Source organism: Scyliorhinus torazame, chromosome 11 (genome assembly GCF_047496885.1).
Source record: "Scyliorhinus torazame isolate Kashiwa2021f chromosome 11, sScyTor2.1, whole genome shotgun sequence".
Taxonomy (NCBI): Eukaryota; Metazoa; Chordata; class Chondrichthyes; order Carcharhiniformes; family Scyliorhinidae; genus Scyliorhinus; species Scyliorhinus torazame.
Genome location: NC_092717.1, coordinates 66,332,715 through 66,354,718, shown reverse-complemented (window position 1 = coordinate 66,354,718; position 22,004 = coordinate 66,332,715). Strand labels below are relative to the sequence as shown.

At 46.9% G+C, this 22,004-nt stretch overlaps 1 protein-coding gene across 1 annotated transcript in view; it reads left to right on the top strand.

Moving 5' to 3' along the window:
* The window catches only part of LOC140385928 (regulator of G-protein signaling 22-like), a 927,092-nt gene that overhangs the window by 797,571 nt on the left and 107,517 nt on the right, over window positions 1-22,004 (top strand). The window contains exon 19 of the mRNA XM_072468579.1: window positions 15,936-16,098. Coding sequence (XP_072324680.1) covers window positions 15,936-16,098 — 163 coding nt within the window. The remainder of the gene's footprint in view (window positions 1-15,935; window positions 16,099-22,004) is intronic.

Genomic DNA, 22,004 nt, shown 5'->3' with positions numbered 1-22,004 from the left:
CATATGGCTCGCAGTCTAACCACGCACACCATGTCATGCTCGACGCAGTAGACCACACCCCGCCCACAGCCAACATATCCCTACCCTCCCCCAACACGTCCACCCCATCCACGGACTCACCCTCGACTCCACCCCCGAACTCTAGACTCCGCCCTGGAACGCCCACAGACAGCAGCAGCGACTGTGACACAGACGATAGCCACAGCACGCCTCCCTACTATCCCCAGGCAACAGTCCCCACACCCAGCGAATCTGAACATGATTCGAGTGATCCCTTCCTGATCACATCCCTTGACAAATCTCACCAAAGATCACTGCCCTACGATGACGACCCCGACTCCATCTCCACAGAATTAGACACAACTATTTGGCACCGTGACAATTCGTACAGGCTCGTCCGAAACAACGAGATGGATCCTAAGTCACACCATGCAGCTTTAGCAACCCTCATCCATTCAAGAGTATGGCATCCGGGAGAAGATGATGACATTGAGTCTGACTCCCAAAACGAGAACCCTTTTGCGACCCTGTTCGCAACTGATAACTGAGGTGTCCAGGTGATGTTTTAAAGGAACTGCTTGGGAGAAGGATGGAGAGAGGGTCGATTTGAATTTGGACTCTATTCTTATAGTCCCCAGGGGCTTCCCGCCTTTCGGGGCGGACCCTGTACCTGGTTCCAAGTGATTGGACTTTGTCCCAATCACTTGGTTCGATATTCTCCAATGCTGGAGCGATTCCTTGATCGATGGGCGGTTTTGGGGTGGTCGTTTACCTCTCTTTGTGTAGGCTCCTGCTGGCGCTGAAAAGTCTGGGTTGGCTTTGTGTGTCTAATTTGTTGCACATTGTTCCCGTGGATTGCTAATTAATATTCAGATGGCTGGTGTGTTATGCTGATGGCTGCAGGTATCGATTCTATCTGGCCTCCCCAGAGGCGAATACACAGTTTTACCTGCAGCTGCTTGTTTTTAGTCCTGTTGACTGATTTTCCCATCAGCCTTTTCCGTTCGCCATTTTAAATCGGAGTTGGCCATTCTAAATCGGGAGGTAGCCATTTTAACTGGCTACACTAGTCTGTCAACAGAAAATGGTTAAAGGTACAAGTTTGTCCCAGACAATAGTTCAGAGGAACTAGTCTGTCGACAGAACCCAACTCATTGTTGCTCTCCTAATTCTAGAAGCAGCCCCCCACGACGACCACATTCTTACCCGTTCTTGCCGGTTGCTCAGGCAGTGGAGAAACGGCATTGGTCCCCACCCTGCCTGAGGACCCCCCTCTGGTCAGCTACCCTCGGGTAGAGCTATGGCATTGATCACCGTCCTACCCGGGGATTCCATCCAAATCTTACCCGCCGCGGCCCATACGCACCCTATTTTGGCTCGTTACGTTCAAGTTCTTTTGTTTGATTTTGGCAACCCTTGGGTTGCTTCCCTATGCTATTTACATCCTCAAACACTGGAATGGTAAATCACACAGGCTGCGAGACGGCTCGCAGTACGGCAGTATTTTCTTAGATATCTAGTCCAAATTTTCGGTTTAAAAAAAAAAATGAGGGAGTCACACATGGTGACCAATTATAAAGGGAAATTGGCACTAAATGACAGACATGCTAACGTACAAGATATTGAACAAGATAGTAACAGAAACTATGCTTGATCCACAGAATTCCAGAAGCTCCAGGAAGAGTGAAGAGATGAAAAGGAAGAGAAGAGAACAATGAAGACATAAGACCATAAGACCATAAGACATAGGAGTGGAAGTAAGGCCATTCGGCCCATCGAGTCCACTCCACCATTCCATCATGGCTGATTTCACTCCATTTACCCGCTCTCTCTCCATAGCCCTTAATTCCTCGAGAAATCAAGAATTTATCAACTTCTGTCTTAAAGACACCCAACATCCCGGCCTCCACCGCCCTCTGTGGCAATGAATTCCACAGACCCACCACTCTCTGGCTGAAGAAATTTCTCCTCATCTCTGTTCTAAAGTGACTCCCTTTTATTCTAAGGCTGTGCCCCCGGGTCCTAGTCTCCCCTGCTAATGGAAACAACTTCGCTACGTCCACCCTATCTAAGCCATTCATTATCTTGTAAGTTTCTATTAGATCTCCCCTCAACCTCCTAAACTATAATGAATATAATCCCAGGATCCTCAGACGTTCATCGTATGTTAGGCCGACCATTCCTGGGATCATCCGTGTGAATCTTCGCTGGACCCGCTCCAGTGCCAGTATCTTGGCATTCAGTACCTTGCCCATATCCTCTGGTTCCACCTTTCTCCCCTGTCTTTGAGTGGGCCATTTGTTTCCCTGGCTACCCTCTTGCTCTTTATATATGTGTAAAAAGTCTTGGGATTTTCCTTAATCTTTTTGCCAGTGACTTTTTATGACCTCTTTTATCCCTCTTGATTCCTTACTTAAGTTCCTTCCTACTTTCCTTATATTTCTCACTGACTTTGTCTGTTCCCAGCATTCTAGCCCTAACAAATGCTTCCTTTTACCTTTTGGACTAGACTCACAATATCCCTCGTTATCCAAGGTTCCCGAAATTTGTCAAACGTATCCTTCTTCCTCACAGGAGCATGCTGGTCTTGAATTCCTATCAACTGACATTTGAAAGCCTCCCACATGCCAGATGATTTACCCTCAATAATCCCCCCCAATCTAGATTCTGCCTCCTGCCTCCCCTGCCGAATATGGTTATAATTAGCCTTCCCCCAATTTAGCATCTTCATCCGAGGACTACTCTTATCTTAATCGAACAGTACCTTAAAACTTACTGAATTATGGTCACTATTCCCAAAATGCTCCCTGACTGAAACTTCGACCAGCTGTCCGGACTCATTCCCCAATACCAGGTCCAGTACCCACTCATTCCCTATTTGGACTATTTACACATTATTTAAAGAAGCCCTCCTGGATGCTCCTTACAAACTCTGACCTTTCCAAGCCCCCAGCACTAAGTGAGTCCCGTTAATATAGGGGAAGTTAAAATCACCTGCCACAACAATCCTGTTGCTTTTACACCTTTCCAAAAATCTGCCTACATATCTGCTCCTCTATCTCCCACTGGCTATTGGGAGATCTGTAGTAAACCTCCAAAATTGTGACTGCACCGTCCCTATTCCTGAGCTCTACCCATTTTGCCTCACTGCGTGAACCCTCTGAGGTGTCCCCTGCATTACAACTGCGATATTCTGCTTAACAAGTAGTGCAAATTCCCACCTCTTTTACATCCCCCTCTATCCCACCTGAAACATCTAAATCCTGGAATGTTTAGCTGCCAATCCTGTCCTTCCCTCAACCAAGTAAGTATCTGCAATGGCAACAACATCATAATTTTAAGTACTAATCCAAGCTCTAAATTCATCTGAATTACCTGTTATACTTTCTGCTGTGTTCAGCAAAATCTCTCTGCCTGCTCATCCTCTTAATGGTGCTATTTTCTAGTTCCCCCTCAGTTATTTCACCTTCTGACCGATCGTTCCGGTTCCACTCCCAGCCACACTAGTTTAAACCCTCCTGTGTGACACTAGCAAACCACGCGGCCAGAGTATATCAGTTTGGGTGCAACCCATCATTCTTGTACAAGTCCCACCTGCCCCAGAAGAGATCCAAATGATCCAGACGTCTGAAACCCTGCCTCCTACACCAACTGTGTTTCGCAAAATGACTTCCTATTTCTAGCCTCACTGGCAAGTGGCACAGGGAGCAATCCTGAGATTACAACCCTAGAGGTCCTGTTTTTTTTAACTTTCTACCCAACCCCTTGGACACCTGCTGCAGGATCTTGTCACACTTCCTGCCTATGTCATTAATACCAATAAGTACCACAACCTCTGGCTGTTAACCCTCCCCTTTCAGAATGCCTCCTGCCCGTTCAAAGATATCCTGGACCCTGGCACCAGGGAGACAAAATATCATCCTGGAGTCTCTTTCATGACCACAGAAGTGTCTATCTGTGCCCCTGACTACAGAGTCCCCTACAGCTATTGTGGTCTCTTCTATATTGGAGAGATCAAACGCAGACTAGGGGATCGCTTTGCTGAGCACCTTAGGTCTGGGCGCATTCAGGACCCGGACCTTCCCATTACTTGCCATTTTAACAAATGACCCTGCTCCCATTCCGTTATATCTGTCCTTGGCCTGCTGCAATGTTCCAGTGAAGCTCAACGCAAACTGGAGGAACAACATCTCATCTTCCGGTTGGGCCTTCCGGTCTCAACATCGAATTCAACAACTTCAGATGATTAGCTCTACCCCACGTCGACCCATTTATTTTCATCCAATTTAATTTTAACTGTCTTTTACCATTTCTTTCTTTCTTGTCTTTCTTAATATATATTTAACCCCTCCTAATCTTATCCACCTTTCGTTACCCTCTCTCCTCTTTGTTTCCCTCTTCCCCTCCCCCCACATCTACAGTTCACCCTCTGATGTTAGTTTCTCTGCTGTTTGACGTTTCACATCTTTTGTTCTCTCTGGGGACTGCCATTAACACTCTTTCCCCTTGGTTTCTGTGGCCATTAGCACCCTGTTTTCCTGGGTTTCTGTGGCTTTGACTCATCTATCATTCTCACTCCACAGTATGAATTTTTCCCACTTTCTCTGTCTGTTAGCTTTAACAAAGAGTCATCCAACTCGAACCGTTAGCTCTTTTCTCTCCCTACAGATGTTGCCAGACCGGCTGAGATTTTCCAGCATTTTCCCTTACTTTTCAGATTCCAGCATCCGCAGTAATTTGCTTTCATCCCCTATAGCTATTGCTCTTCTGCATTTTTTCCCTCCCTGAGCCAGCTGTAGTGCCACTCCTCTGGCTGCTGCTGCTGTTTTCCCATGATACGCCATCCCCCCAACAGCATCCAAAAGGGTATGCTTGTTAGAGAGGGGGACAGCCACAAGGGATTCCTGAATTTACTGCATGTCCCTTCTGGTGGTCCCCTATCTATCATCCTGCACCTTGGGTGTAACCACAACTTCAAAACTCCTGTCTATGGTGCTTTCTGCCACCTGTATGCTCCTAAGTGCATCCAGCTGCTGCTCCAATTGACCCATGCGGTCTGCTGTCAAAGTATTTCAAGGCAGACACGAGAGCACTCTTTGACCAATCTTTATTGACATGTGCACATGGAGAGCAACACAGTGAGGTTCACCGTATCAGTCTATCTGAGTCCAGCGAAGCAGAAACATTCATAGCTTGATTAACCAATAGAATTACAGCTGAAGTCTAATCCTTCATTTGCCTGTCACACACACCAATAATATTACAGTTAAACTCTCATTTTAGACCAATGCAAGGACAGTAATTCCAGCCAATAGAACATAGATTATAGCGCAGTATAGGCCCTTCGGCCCTCGATGTTACGCCGACCTGTGAAACCACTCTAAAGCCCATCTACAGTATTCCCTTATTATCCATATGTCTATCCAATGACCATTTGAATGTCCTTAGTGTTGGCGAGTCCACTACTGTTGCAGGCATGCCCTTGCTACTCTCTGAGTAAAGAACCTACCTCTGACATCTGTCTTATATGTATCTCCCTCAATTTAAAGGTATGTCCCCTCGTGCTAGACATCACCATCCGAGGAAAAAGGCTCTTACTGTCCACCCTATCCAATCCTCTGATCATCTTGTATGCCTCAATTAAGTCACCTCTTAACCTTCTTCTCTCGAACGAAAACAGCCTCAAGTCCCTCAGCCTTTCCTCATAAGATCTTCCCTCCGTACCAGGCAACATTCTGGTAAATCTCCTCTGCACACTTTCCAATGCTTCCACATCTTTCCTATAATGCGGCGACCAGAATTGCACGCAATACTCCAAATGCGGCCGCACCAGAGTGTTGTATAGCTGCAACATGACCTTATGGCTCCTAAACTCAATCCCTCTACCAATAAAAGCTAACACACCGTACGCCTTCTTAACAACCCTCTCAACCTGGGTGGCAACTTTCAGGGATCTATGTACATGGACACCGAGATCTCTCTGCTCATCCACACTGCCAAGAATCTTACCATTAGCCCAGTACTCAGTCGTCCTGTTATTCCTTCCAAAATGAATCACCTCACACTTTTCTGCATTAAACTCCATTTGCCACCTCTCAGCCCAGTGCTGCAGCTTATCTATGTCCCTCTGTAACTTGTAACATCCTTCCGCACTGTCCACAACTCCACCGACTTTAGTGTCATCTGCAAATTTACTCACCCATCCTTCTACGCCCTCCTCCAGGTCATTTATAAAAATGTCAAACCGCAGTGGCCCCAAAACAGATCCTTGTGGTACACCACTAGTAACTGGACTCCAGTCTGAACATTTCCCATCAACCACCACCCTTTGTCTTCTTCCAGCTAACCAATTTCTGATCCAAACTGCTAAATCACCCTGAATTCCCTGCCTCCGTATTTTCTACAGTAGCCTACCATGGGGAACCTTATCAAACGCTTTACTGAAATCCATATACACCACATCAACTGCTTTACCCTCATCCACCTGTTTGGTCACCTTCTCAAAGAACTCTATAAGGTTTGTGAGGCACGACCTACCCTTCACAAAACCGTGTTGACTATCTCTGATCAAATTATTCCTTTCCAGATGATTATACATCCTATCTCTGATAAACCTTTCCAAGATTTTTCCCACAACAGAAGTAAGGCTCACTGGTCTATACTTACCGGGGTATAGAAAACAGGGCAAAAGGACCAATGGGATAACTAGCATGTTTAATCCTTCTCGTGCACACTTATCTCCGCTCCTGACTTGGAGGTTATGGTAGTTTACAGAAAAGCGCATCCTTGTTACGGCTACTTCCATCATTCTGTTTCCACAGACTTGCGTCATTCACTAAGAACCAGTTTATTATGGATTTCATTCCAACTTATGTCCTTCACTAAGAGCAGGATATTATGGATTTAATGCTAACTCATATCCCTTGCTAAGAAACAGTATATCATGCATTCCACACTTTCGCCCTTTTGTCCTTCAAGGACAACTTAGGATCTTACTCAAGCTGTATCTCCCCTAACAGTCGGGCTTCCTTGTCCGTAAGGTTGTAATAATTGAGGAGGAGAAGGAGCTGGGCTGCTGGGTTGTTACCTGGAGCTTTAAGCGTCCTTAATCGGCAGTCGGAGAGAATGCAACAAAGGAGGCGCTGGAGGACTATGTGTAGAACGATAAGAAGGGCAAGGCCTATCCCGAGATACTTGAGGAGGGTATTAAGGAATCCTCCAAACCACCCTCCAATATCAGGGAGCCATCCCTGCCAATCAGAAGGTTTTTCTTGAGCCACAGAATGGAGAAGGCGAACTTGCTCCTGTATGTCGCTTACATCCGTCTCGATTCTTTGATCCTCATTCCAGCAAGATTCATTAATGGCTGCGCAGACTCCCCCTTGCGCTGCCAATAGGTAATCATGGGTCATTCGAAGTACCACCTTAGAGAGGGACCAAATTCCTGATTGCAACCCCTGGATGGCATGCATGGTTCTCTTCTCAATTATTTCCATAGTAACTGAGATGTTAATTTCTAATTCCGTACAAACTGGTGAAACCCGGTATTACGGGTAACCAGTGGATTCTAGATCGGCCTTTTATGACTCCCCGGACGTTCCAGGTGGTTATTGAGGGAGTGAATGGCAAGGTGTTTGACCTGAAGGCCTCAGGGATAATATTGCCAATGGTGCAGGTACCTGCCCAATCTTCTGGTGCCTATTCCCACAAAGCCAGTAGGAACCATTGCGAACCAGGGTCGGGTACCAAAAGGTATGGTTCTGAAAGAATCTAAGCCAATTCCAAACAAAGGTAGAAACAAAGGTCTGGGCATACCAGCGAATTTGAAAGGTCCGACTAAGTCGGAATGCTCGCAGTGCCAGTACGTCTGGGCATCCAGTAGTGTTTCTATAATTAAAGGGCCCAAACCCTCCTTCGACGTAACCATCAGAGGCCCAAATTCTTGTGGAGTTGCCCAGGGTCAGATTATATGCCTGCTGATAGTCACACCCATTCTGATTAGTGCATATGTGAGATTGGCCTCAGAGGAAGGGGCCTGGGGTAGGTATGTCGAATCATTCCCTTTGCATTCCCAAAAGGATGCCATTGAGTCTGACTGGTTATAGAAACGGAATTGAGCTTCCTGGTTATCATTATCAGCAAGATAGACACAAGACATGCAGAATCTAAGGGGCGAGCCAAACATCACATTTCTGAGGAGGAAGGGTTAGTGAGAAAATGAGTACAAATCCAACAATTGGTCCGGTTGCCCTGTGAGGCAATGGCCTGCATATTTTGGACCACAGGGCCGTGCAGAAGAAATTCAGTATGAGAGTCCGCATTCCGATGGTTTGGGTACTTTCGTCTGTGGTCGGTGCCCGCTTGACATGTGAGGCATGGATCCACAAAGGTCACCCCTCAACTTTCACGGCCATATGGATGTTCAGCAGCACCTGGTAAGGGCCTTTCCAACGAGATTCCAGGCAGCGTTTCCTCCTTCACGCGGACCAAATATTCCGGCTGGTACTGGTGGCACCCTTCAGTGGTAGTTTCCTTCTGCACCACTGCGACCTGAGAATGCAAACTTTTAAGAGAAGTAGTCAATGCTATGCAATAACCCAGCATTCCCTCATCCATGGATTAGATGTCCATCTGCTTAACCATGAGGGATGAGGAAACAGGGAGGCGCATGGGACATCCCATCACGATCTCATATGGTGACAGGGAAATGGTACGGTTGGGATGGGAGTGCATGGTCATGAGGGCCAAAAGCAAGGCCTCAGGCCACTTCAGACCTGTTTCTTCACACAACTTAGATAACTTGTTCTTTAGTGTAAGACTTACTGACTGACCCCACGTGCTTCAAGAAGACCACCATCTATTATCCCATTCTGCCTCTCCACTGCCCCCGTAGACTGGGGATGGTAAGAACAGGAGATGTGGTGTTTACATTGTAATGCTTTCAGCAATTCCCTTACCATCTTATTTCCTGTAAAATGGGGACCATTGTCACTGGATATGATTTCAGGGATCCCAAACCTCGGCACATTTTCATATAACAGGAACTTGGCTACAGTAACAGCATCATTCTTTCTAGTTGGATATGCTTCTACCCATTGCAAAAATAAGCTTACTACAACAAGCACGTAGTCATATCCCATACATTTAGGCATTTGTATAAATGCACAAAGGGGCCCCACGGCTGTGGACCCACCGCTGCAGTCACTGGAGGTGTCTTTCCAGGATTATGGCGTTGGCAGAGCAGGCACTGGGCAGCAACCTTCCCTGCCATGGTAGAAAATCCTGGTGCAAACCATACCTGCTGTGCCATCCTTATCAACCCCACTTTGCCCGCATGAGTAAATTCATGGAACATATGAGGGTAGAGCAGTTGATGTGGTGTATATGGATTTCAGCAAAGCGTTTGATAAGGTTCCCCACGGTAGGCTATTGCAAAAAATACGGAGGCTGGGGATTGAGGGTGATTTAGAGATGTGGATCAGAAATTGGCTAGCTGAAAGAAGGTTGATGGGAAATGTTCAGAATGGAGTACAGTCACAAGTGGAGTACCACAAGGATCTGTTCTGGGGCCGTTGCTGTTTGTCATTTTTATCAATGACCTAGAGGAAGGCGCAGAAGGGTGGGTGAGTAAATTTGCAGACGATACTAAAGTCGGTGGTGTTGTCGATAGTGTGGAAGGATGTAGCAGGTTACAGAGGGATATAGATAAGCTGCAGAGCTGGGCTGAGAGGTGGCAAATGGAGTTTAATGTAGAGAAGTGTGAGGTGATTCACTTTGGAAGGAATAACAGGAATGCGGAATATTTGGCTAATGGTAAAGTTCTTGAAAGTGTGGATGAGCAGAGGGATCTAGGTGTCCATGTACATAGATCCCTGAAAGTTGCCACCCAGGTTGATAGGGTTGTGAAGAAGGCCTATGGAGTGTTGGCCTTTATTGGTAGAGGGATTGAGTTCCGGAGTCGGGAGGTCATGTTGCAGCTGTACAGAACTCTGGTACGGCCGCATTTGGAGTATTGCGTACAGTTCTGGTCACCGCATTATAGGAAGGACGTGGAGGCTTTGGAGCGGGTGCAGAGGAGATTTACCAGGATGTTGCCTGGTATGGAGGGAAAATCTTATGAGGAAAGGCTGATGGACTTGAGGTTGTTTTCGTTGGAGAGAAGAAGGTTAAGAGGAGACTTAATAGAGGCATACAAAATGATCAGGGGGTTGGATAGGGTGGACAGTGAGAGCCTTCTCCCGCGGATGGATATGGCTGGCACGAGGGGACATAACTTTAAACTGAGGGGTAATAGATATAGGACAGAGGTCAGAGGTAGGTTCTTTACGCAAAGAGTAGTGAGGCCGTGGAATGCCCTACCTGCTACAGTAGTGAACTCGCCAACATTGAGGGCATTTAAAAGTTTATTGGATCAACATATGGATGATAATGGCATAGTGTAGGTTAGATGGCTTTTGTTTCGGTGCAACATCGTGGGCCGAAGGGCCTGTACTGCGCTGTATTGTTCTATGTTCTATGTTCTATACTGGCAAGCCAGGGCAGGAGTGATAGAGGGGTGCCAGCTCACCCTTCCAGGGAACACCATAGGCCATCAGAGGGCTGAGTGCTTTTGGCTTGTACCCATGCAACCTGTTCAGAATGCGGTGCAGTAGACTGTAAATGAATAACGTGAGACAAATCAACAGTAAGAGTAACAGACGGAGTACGGGTGGCAGCCTGATAATAGAGGGAAAGTAAAATGGAGCTGTATGGCCTGCTTATGAATAGCTAATACCCCTTCCCCCCCATTCAAACTTAATTTCGGGTTCTCCTGTTGGAGACGAGAAACCACCTGGGAACCACGAGAAAGGGTGACATGTGGGGCTACATTTGGTGGAGTTTGAAAAAGGGATGCAGCAGAGGGCGGTAGGGTGACAGAGGAGGTGAAGCCCTCAGGGCCAACACAAGGGAGGTGATGGTAAGAACGTAACACTCACCCAAGTGGGCAGATACCTCTCGGTCATACTGAAGTTCGGGGCCATCCGCCGAGTAATGGGCTGTGCAGTGGAGATGGTCATGCCAGTCTTCTAGGGAGTGACAGCAGTCGCTAGGGTCTCTTGAACCCGCTCATCAGCCAGTAGATAAAGGAATATATTTCGCAGGCAGGATAAAACGTTGACTTTATCAAAGTTTCAACACCACACATGGGGTTGAAAGGAGTGTTCAGCGGCCTGAAGTAAAGCACAGACTGTTGGACAAGTTGACTTGGGGACTTTGAGGTGGACACCTTCAGGAGAACAAATGAGTGTGCAACCTAGTTTGCAGGGAGATCATGACCTAGGAGATTAACAGGAATATCAGCCGAGGAGGAATGGGTGTTCACCAGATTGTCCTGTGAAGGAGAACGGAACCTTTTCTGATAGCGGTAGAGACGGTGGTTGGCCCATTACTCTGACAACATCAACAGTTTGGTGTGAAACGCGAATGCTAAATAGAAGCATTCACGAATAGTGAAGTGGTGCCAGTATCAATGAGGAAGTTCCATTAACTACTATAACTATAACTACTATAATAGGTTCTTCAGCAGTAATGGCAGGCATTTGACGGGTGTGGCATCCTTATTGGGAGGGTCCTGGTGGACCAAAGGGGTTGTTCATAGTATAAGGAACAGCCTAGGAGGTTGGAGGTGGTGGCGGCGGGAGCGACATGTCAGCGGGGGTTGGCGTCTGTTGTCTCTGAGGGCAATTCCGGGACCAGTGCCCCTGGAGACCACACGTATAACAGGCGCCACTATTCCCTCCCCGGGTTGCTTGCCTACCTCTCGTACATCTACTATTCCGAGTCCACCCCTGTCCGGGTGAACAGACATACAGGATCTTGTCGGCACCTTTGTTTGCTAGTTTAGGTTTCTGATACTGGAGTTGTAGCTCAGTGTTGCCGAGCGCTAATAATTTGAGGCAGATTTTGCTTACCCAACACAAGTCAGTGTAAACATTCTCTTAAGATCAGGCTGCAACCCCTGTACAAGGGCATTAACATGTGCCGGCATACCAGCGTCTATAGCAATTCTGGAACAATTAGTAAACACAGAACGTAAGGGTTCGACATAATCACATACATCCTCATCAACAGGAGGTGCTGATTTTTTTTTTCTTTTGGCCCGGGCCTTTTGGTGTTTGCGCAACCAGGATTCTGGATTTTAGCTGTCTAGCTTCCTTCAACCTTAACTATTGTAACCCATAACCCACCCATTCAAGTAATAGACACTCCACTTGAGCCCTTCTAGCTTCTGAGATCATTTTCAAACTTCCTATGTTCAGAATCTGCACTAAGGGGTGTACAAATAGACTTCCAAGATATGCAGGGTAGGTGAGTTGGCTCTTATCCAAGGATGTGTAGGTTAGATGTGTATATATGGGGATAGAGCGGGGGAGTGGGCCTGGGCAGGGTGCTCCCCCAGAGGGTCAGTGCACACTGAAAGGTAAATGGCCTCTTTCTGTATTGTGATTCTATGATGCTTTGACTCTATCAAATAAATTCTCAAATTCCTGAAGCTACTGCAATTCTTGTTCCGTTTGCAGTTACCTGGAAAGTAAACCACAAAAGATCCATTCTGCTTGGGGCAAAATGGTTTAATTAATCTGAACATATCTGACAATTCAAACTTAAAATTTGTAACTCCCAATTCCTGTAAAAGTATAAATACATCTTCAGCTTGATTGATTTTATAGGCATTAGCTATTCTTCGTGGATTTAAAACCATTCTTACGTTTGTACAAATTGCCTCCAGACTATGATTAAACCTTCCGCATTAACTGGTCTTGTTGAGCTCCCAGAAACTCATAATTAAACTGACATAAATGAATCATAGACCTATACATAATCATAGAGAAGTATTTTTTTTATTTTGGGGAGGGCAATGTTTAGAACAAATCAACTGTTTGCTGAAATGGTTAATTTTCCTGCAGAACCTAAAGAGTGTGCGGAGTAACTTGGAACGCCATTGCATCCCTGCACATCATCTAAAAACTTATATTGTAAAAGAAAGACTACTTTTATTCTGCTTGAATTTCTTTCCTTTAAACTGATTTCAATTTCCAATGTTTCCATGCCTGAGAGAAATCTTACTAGGTTTTTTTAAAACTCAAACGTTGAAAAGTTCAAATTGGATCGAAATGGTGATTGAAGCTCTAAACATTGAGCGAATACGTGGCGTCGCCCTCGCAGGAAAATTCAACAATCAGTAACGTTCAAATCAGATTTGATCATCTTATTGATAAGCTTTTGTTCTGGTCCCCTTATGGAGGAATCCTGGTCAACACGTTTCCCATGGTAAAAGTTCAGATCTTACCTTGCTGGCCGGCTTAACTTTGATCAAGTAGCCAGGGACTCGAACCCTACTGAGCTGGGGGACTTGAACCCCACTGAGCTGGGGACTTGAACCCCAGTTCCGACAGAAGACTTAAACCCCAAGGGGGACTCAAACCTCCCTTTAGACCAACGATGACTTACCCTCATAGTGTCACACAGGTGAGCGTATGTGTTTCTTTTGTCAAAGCCTCGTAATGCCGAAATCTGGCAGCCGCGGTCTCCGAATTGTTGACTAGTGTGGCAGTATGCTATGCACCCGTGTCCGGCATCCCAAGGGGTTAGTCATCTCGGTGGAACCTCCAATTATTGTTGAAATATTTCAAGGCAGACACAGGAGCAATCTTTTATCAATCTTTATTGACATGTGCACATCGAGAGCAACACACAGTTCACCGTATCACTCTATCTGAGTCCAGCGAAGCAGAAATATTTATAGCTTGATTAACCAATAGAATTACAGCTGAAGTCTAATCCTTCATTTGCATGTCACACACAATAATGTCACAGTTAAACTTTAATTTTAGACCAATGAAAAGACAGTAATTCTAGCCAATAGAAAATAGGGCAAATGGACCAATGAGAAAACTAGCACTTTTAATCCTTCTTTTGCATACTTATCTCCTCTCCTGACTTGGAGGTTATGGTAGTTTACAGAAAAGTGCATCCTTGTTATGGCTACTTCCATCATTCTGTCTCCATAGACATGTGTCATTCACTAAGAACCAGTTTATTATGGATTCCATTCTAACTTATGTCCTTCGCGAAGAACAGGATATTATAGATTTCATACTAACTCATGTCCCTTGCTGAGAAACAGTATATCATGGATTCCACACTGCAAGGATCTGCAATTGGGTGCACTTCCTGCAGATGTAGTTGACCGGAATGCTTGAAGCTTCACGGACCTCCCACATCTCACAGGTGAAACATTTTACCCCTCTAACTGCCATTTCTAGAACTAATTAATAAATAAATAAGTTTAAAAATAAATAGTTATTAAATTAAAGTAAGTTGAAGTTAACCTAGAACTAGATTTCTACTATAAATGTAAAATGCTAAATGTAAAATGGTTTTCAAATTTGCACAGATAACTTATTAGCCAAACAAATCATAGCCTTCCTGTGATGTCGCTTTTCAGTTTTTTGCCCCCAGTCGGAACACCCAATTAGTTTTTCACCCAACTCCAAAGCACTCCCGTCCAGCCAAGTAGTCCTCACAGTGCAGATTAATGGTAGTGTTCAAACTAAAGAAGGGGCTAATAGTGGCATTAAGGTAAAATAGTAGAATGTGTTAATTGTGTTGGGCTTCACTGGAACATTGCAGAACGCCAAGGATGGAGAGCAAGATGGTGAGTTGTTATGGCAAGCAACAGGAAGGTCTGGGCCATGTATGCGAACTGAATAAAGGTGTGCTGCAAAGCAGTCACCCAGTCTGCATTTCCAGGGAGACTAAGCTGGAGAAACAGCATCTCATCTTCTGATTAGGTAACTTACTGCCTTCTTACTCAACATTGCGTTCAATAACTTCAGACCATGAACTCTCTCCTCGGTTTTGATCTTTTTAAATTCGTATTTTTTCCCCCATAGCCCTCCCCCAGGGCCATCTGTAAATTGTTCTTACGTTTTGCTTCCAATGAGTGCTGACCCTTGTTCTGCTACTAATGCATTCAAATATCCTATGCTGCTATTAGCACCTTTTTTAATCTTGAAGTCTACCTTTAGAACTCCTTTTGACTTGTGTCCATGACACCTTTGTCAAGTCTCTGCTAAGCACGGTAGCATTGTGGGGACCACAATTGCTTCACAGCTCCAGGGTCCCAGGTTCGATTCTGGCTTGGGACATTGTTTGTGCGGAGTTTGCACATCCTCCCCGTGTGTGCGTGGGTTTCCTCCGGGTGCTCCGGTTTCCTCCCACAGTCCAAAGATGTGCAGGTTAGGTGGATTGGCCATGATAAATTGCCCTTAGTGTCCAAAATTGCCCTTAGTGTTGGGTGGGGTTACTGGGTTATGGGGATAGGGTGGAGGTGTTGACCTTGGGTAGGGTGCTCTTCCCAAGAGCCGGTGCAGACTCGATGGGCCGAATGGCCGCCTTCTGCACTGTAAATTCTATGATAAGCTTCCACCTATCCCTGACCTTCTATTTTTCCCCACCTCCTCTTCAACAGTACAAAATCCATCACGTCTCTACCTCTGTTCAGCTCTGAGGAGTCAGTCGGACTCAGAACATTAACGCCATTTCTCTCTCCGCAGATGTTGCCAGACATGCTGAGTTTTTCTAGCATTTTCTGCTGTAGTATTTTCTTCTATGGATATGAATAAAGGTCCGAATTGGATGGCCAAAATCACAACTCAAACTGTTATAAGGTTGAGGTTGGTGATGTTTGCAGTCAAGCAGGTATGCCATCGAGAGGTGAAGCTGCTGTCCATTTGTAGGTTGTGAAGTGTAGCATATATTGAACTCCCTGATATCCTCAGGGAATGCACCCTCCTTAAAGAGCACCACTGGCTGACAACTAATTAAATACTACCATTGATGCAGAACTTCAAAAATATTTCATGGGCATGGATGTTTGTCTTTTCTTGTAGCATGGATCTCAAGTGCTGGTTAGACATTGAACATTTCAGAAGAATACCCCACAATGAAAATGACCAAAGAGATATCAAGTCCAAAGAGATAAAGAGCAAATATCTGAATAGAAAGTATTTCTTTGGACCCAGCAGCCCTGCTACAAAAACACAACAACATGAGGTAAATTTCTGAAAGCTCAATAGTTAAATTAGTGTTTCTTACTGTGATTTAACGTGGTTGAAAGTAAAATTAAGAAAGTCTATCCAAAGTAATTTTGGGATGGCCATGATGCACACCTATTTTGTTTATTGACAAGTGGATGTAAGTTATGGATTTGTACAATTAGATACTGGTCAAATATTTTTATACCTCTCCTAAAATGCTATTATTGCCTCTTTTTTCCATACTACTATATGCTTTAACTGTAAATGCAATATTTCCAACTGACTGTAAATACAGTACAGAGTAGATGTGAAGAATATTCTGTGGGAGAATCACAGAATAATGCAGCACTGAAGAGGCCTTATAGCCCACCGAGTCTGCACCGATGCATGAAAAAACACCTGACCTGCCTACCTAATCCCATTTGCCAGAACTTGGCCCAAAGCCTTTTGAATGTTAGAACGTGAGAAAATGAGAGCATAAATAAATCCATGTCACTCTTGAATGCCACTTGAATGAAAGAATAGAAAGGTGTGAACCTCAGTTTACAGATAATAATAATAAAGTTACTGTGAAAATCTCGAGGTCAACACACTCCGGTGCCTCTTTGGGTGCACTGAGGGAGAATTTAGAATGTTCAATTCACCTAACAGCACGACATTTGGGACTTGTGGGAGGAAACTGGAGCATCCGGAGGCAACCGACGCAGGCACGGGGAGAACGTGCAGACTCCGCACAGACAGTGACCTAAACCGGGAATCGAACCTGGGACCCTGGCGCTGTGAAGCAACAGTGCTAACCACTGTGCTACCATGCCACCCATGACACTAAGGGCAGAATTTTCCAGTCACCCCACAATGGGTTTAATGGCAGGTTCATCTTCCATCTGCAGTATCATTCCAACCTCACAAGCCACCCCCCAGGACAGTGAGCTTGATGTGCCCGTCAAACACCTTATCCTTCTTTTGGTGAGCGATAACATAGAATCATAGAAAGATACAACCCTACAGCGCAGAAGGAGGCCATTCGAAGCATTGAGTCCGCACCGAACCTTCGAATCAGCACTCTGCCCATTTACGAATGTCCATCTCACCCTATCCTTGTAATCCCATAGCCTAACCTGCACATCACTGGATTAAGGGGCAATTTAGCATGACCAATCCACTTAACCCGCATATCTTTGGACTGTGGAAGGAAACCGGAGCACCCGGAGGAAAATCACGCAGTTACGGGAAGAACGCTCAAACTTCACACAGACAGTCACCAGAGGCCGATATTGAACCCGGGTCCCTGTTGCTGTGAGGCAGCAGTACTAACCACTGTGCCATCTCCTCCTTGGCAAGCACATGGATATTTGTCATTTGGCAATACTTATCTCACACTTTTCAGTGCTGCAAATAACATTCACAGTCCAAGACATCTATACTTGGGCACAGAAGATCATTGAACTGAAATCATGTCCGGTACACAACCCTATGCCTGCTCATCTGGCCAGTCACCTACTTCCAGGCCTTCTTCATCTGGTGGAATGGATTCCTCTTGCCATCTTGAGGTATACGTATTTCACGACAAGCACACACTGCCATCGTCTGAGAATCATGGGCAAGAGTACCCACGAGCATTGGCAGCCCGCCACTGGGTGATGAAGCCAGCATTTATGTCATATATATCAGTCTCTCTTCGGCTGCCCTATTAGACTTCTCCCCAAATCCTGGCAGCCGTCAGGGTGCTGCTTATGCAAGTTTTATGACCTCCTCTGGGTTACCATTCAACCTTGCCTGTCATGCTCTCACCCCTGCCGGCATTGTTGTACCAATGTCCAGGCCCTTAATTGGCCAGCCAGCATGAAATCACGTCGTTCTGATGTTCACAGGCAGAAGCAGAAACCACAATCGCATTCCAGGCTTGCTATACACGCACACCCAATGAGCATGAAATTCAGGCCACAGAATATATACATTTCAAAAGGAGGCCATTGGGTCCATTGAGTTACTACTCGCTCTCTGAATGAGCTTTCCTCCTCATCCTACACCCCTGCCTTCTCCCCGTAACTTTGCACATTCTTTCTATTCAGATAGCAATTAAATTCATTCAAACTAACTTGATTAAACGTGTTTCCACCACGTTCTCAGAAAGTTTATTCCAGAAAAAAAAATTCCTTGCATCGTTCCTCCTTTTGCCCATTATATTGAATCTATACCCTCTGGATATTGATGCTCTCCTGAGTGGGAACAGTTTTTCACTATTTATCCCATTCATACTCCTCAAGATCTTGAATATCTCTATCAAGCCTTCCTTTCTCCAAGGTAAACAGTCCCAATCTCTCCAATGCATCCTCTTAGCGACAAGTTTTTATCCCGGGACTCATACTTGTGAATTTCCTCTGTACTCTCTCCAATGCCTTTCTCCTCAAGATCAGAAAAAATAGGAATGGAAGAAACCGCTCAGCCCCTCGAGCCTGCTCCGCCATTCCATAGGAACACCGCTGATCTGACATTTCTCATTGTCAATTTCCTGCTCTTTGCCCATAACCCTTGATTCCCTTTCTGATCAAGAATCCACCTATCCCAACCTTAAATACACATAGAATGTGGAATTCCCCGTTTCAGAAACTAACAGGTGCTGGGACTGAATCGGTTGTGTTCTACGAAAGCAAAATTGACAACGTTCCCAGAGCAATTCATCAACCGTTAGTGGGCTAACACCGTGCTACGTGGAACATGACAGATTCCAATGACAAATGGTGTCTGATCCGCCGGAGTCGGAATTGGCATTCGAGAGGCTGACAAGCTGCAGCCTCAATTAAGCACTCCACTTCCCACATACACCATTACAGCCAACAAGATGGCAGCAAGGAGAGCGGCATCCCATTTCACAGACGCGGAACTAGAGACCCTACTGGACACAGTGGAGGAGAGGCCACGCTGTACCACGAGGTGAGGAGGAGGTTGCCACCTGCTGCCATGCACAGTGCCTGGGCGCAGTGGAAGAGGCCGTGAGCGCCGTGGACATCACTGCCAGGACTGGCCAGCAGTGCCACAAGAAACTCTGGGTGGCCAAGGTGAGTATTCAGGGCAGCACGGTAGCATAGTGGTTAGCACAGTTGCTTCACAGCTCCAGGGTCCCAGGTTCAATTCCCCGCTGGGTCACTGTCTATACGGAGTCTGCACATTCTCCCTGTGTCAACGTGGGTTTCCTCCGGGTACCCCGGTTTCCTCCCACAGTCCAAAGATGTGCAGGTTAAGTGGATTGGCCATGATAAATTGCCCTTAGTGTCCAAAAAGGTTAGGAGGGTTTAGGAGGATAGGGAGGAAGTGTGGGCTTCAGTGGGTCGGTGCAGACTCGATGGGCCGAACGGCCTCCTTCTGCACTGTATGTATGTTCCATGTTCTTATACAGCACTGCGCCCGGACTCTCACCCCCACCCAGACACCGATCCACATCGGCGCTTCCACCACCATCCCCACCTACACACCGATCTACACCGGCCCCTTCACCAGGACCACACCCACCCACACACTGATGCACACCGGCCCATCCACCACCATCCCCACCCACACACACACACCGATCCACACCGGCCCCTCCATCAGGACAAACCACCCGAACCTGCAGTCCAAACATGTCTTGCAGGAACACCTGCATTGAGGCGGGCCCTTCCAGTGCCCCCCAACCCCAACCACATCTGCAGGAGCAAAGCAGCAAGGAGGAGGGAACAGATACCAATGAGAGCCCTTGACCCATGGCCAAGACAAACCCAGAGCGCCAGTCTGGAGATGGCACTGACTCTCCTCCACAGCCGTCATCCCAAAGTCACTGGTGTTCACTTTTATGGCCCAACGGGCTCTCGGTGGACTCCCAGATGGTACATCAGGAGTGGAGGCAACCTGCTGCGATTCCTGGCCTATGACCTGAGTCCCCTTTGGCGGGTGTCTTCTGGGGCGACCAAGCCTGATTGTCCCAGGTGGCATGATGCTGCCCTGTTCTGCTTGCTGCCCATGTGATCCACCAGGGACAGGAGGGAGATCAGGGGATAAGGGGTTATGGGGAGAAGGCAGGAGAATGGGGATGAGAGAAATATCAGCCATGATTGAATGGCGGAGCAGACTCAATGAGCCGAGTGGCCTAATTCTGCTCCTATGTCTTTATGGTCTCCTGGCCGGGGGGGGGGGGGGGGGGGTCCGAGGCACTGCGGTGTTCTGGCACCCTATCTGCGGGAGTCACCGGCACGGGCCCGAATATCACCATCTCCCTCGGGGTGCCTGGTGTCCCCCGGGCTACTCCATGGCATGTATGTGGGAGCGGAATGAACCCTGGGGCTCCCCCGCCACCTGCCGCTGCCAGTCCTGGAGACCCGCTCTTGTCTCAACCAGGGTCTCCATCCTCACAGCCATGGAGCACAGGGAGTGGACTACCTTTGTCTGGGACTGCGCCACATCACCCTGTGACTGTGCTACCAACTTCTGGGTCTGTGCCACATCAGCCAGTGACTGCACCATCTATCTCTGGGACTGGGTCAACTCCCTCTAGATCTGTGCCATGTCAGCCACCGCGTGGGCAATGCCACCGATGCTCTCAGCCATGGCCCGCTGTGAATGTGCCACGCTCAGTCGGTTTCACCCCTGAAGGGGATCTCAAACCCCCCCTTTTAGGACCGCTTCCCGGGCCAGGCGATCAAAGTCCTTCAAACTCAGCTTGAAAAACAGGCAGCAGCAAATCGCCCCTTCCTCCTTGTCTGTTTTCCAAGCTGTAGGAACAGCAGCCTGCAAAGTTTGTAATCCTCAGGCAGGAACTCTCAAAACACACATCCACTTGGAAGCTGTGAAGTTCCTACATTACTACAATTGCCAATTCCCTATGAGCAATAGCTTTCAGCTGCACGGCCAGAGGCCACCACGATTAGTAGGAGTTATGGGTGGTCAGCGAGACAGACATGCAGGATCTAGAGTTGTCCCCATTATGGGTACACACAATCCAGGGGGTGGCATGGTGGACCCGAGAGCGCTGAGACATCCAACCTCCCAGCCCAGGGGCAAAAGCCCCACCGATGGCGGCCCACTCTCTCCAACTGAAGCTGCCCTCCGGTGGCTACTCCACGCACCCATCCCTAGCTCTGGAGCAGCAAATCCAGTGCCTCCAGTCTTACTGTCCGTGATCGATGATGGCTACTCACCTGCTCAGATCCCCACAGCAACCATTCCACAAGCTTCATGCTTTTAAAAAGGTGCCCTGATTGGTGCCTGCATGACCGTTTGCTGGGGAGTTAGTTAGATCACATGAAGCCGCTAGATCGGGGTTCGCTCCCATTAATTTTGTGGAGATTGGCTTTAATTAGTGATTATAGGTTTGTCACCAGGCCGCGGTGGGATTCGTTTCTCGCCAATGGGGACAGGGCGGATAGATAGCGAACCGATAGGCGCCCGGCGCAGTTCCTGATTTTGGCTTCTCCCGTGATATAATGGCCGCATCGTGCACTCACGCAAGCATGACTCACGCTCGCAGCACGCAAGCTGGCATTAAATTGTGTCCAAATTATCTCCAAGTTTGCAGATGATACAGCATTGGGTGGGAGGATGAGCAGTGAGGAGGATGCAGAAATGCTTCAGCAGGATTTGGTCAGACTGAGTGAGTGGTGTATGCATGGCAGATGGAATATAATGTGGATAAATGTGAGGTTATCTGCTTAGGTAGAAAATAGGAAGGCAGATTATTAATTGAATGGGTGTAAATTGAGAGAGCTGGATACTCAGTGAGTCCTTGCACATAAGTCGCTGAAAATAAGCGGGCAGGTACAGCGGGCAGTAAAGAAGGCAAATGGTATGTTGGCTTTCATTGCAAGAGGATTTGAGTATGGGAATAGAGGTGTTTTACTTCAATTGTATCGGTCATTGGTGAAGCCACACCTGGAGTATTGTGTGTAGTTT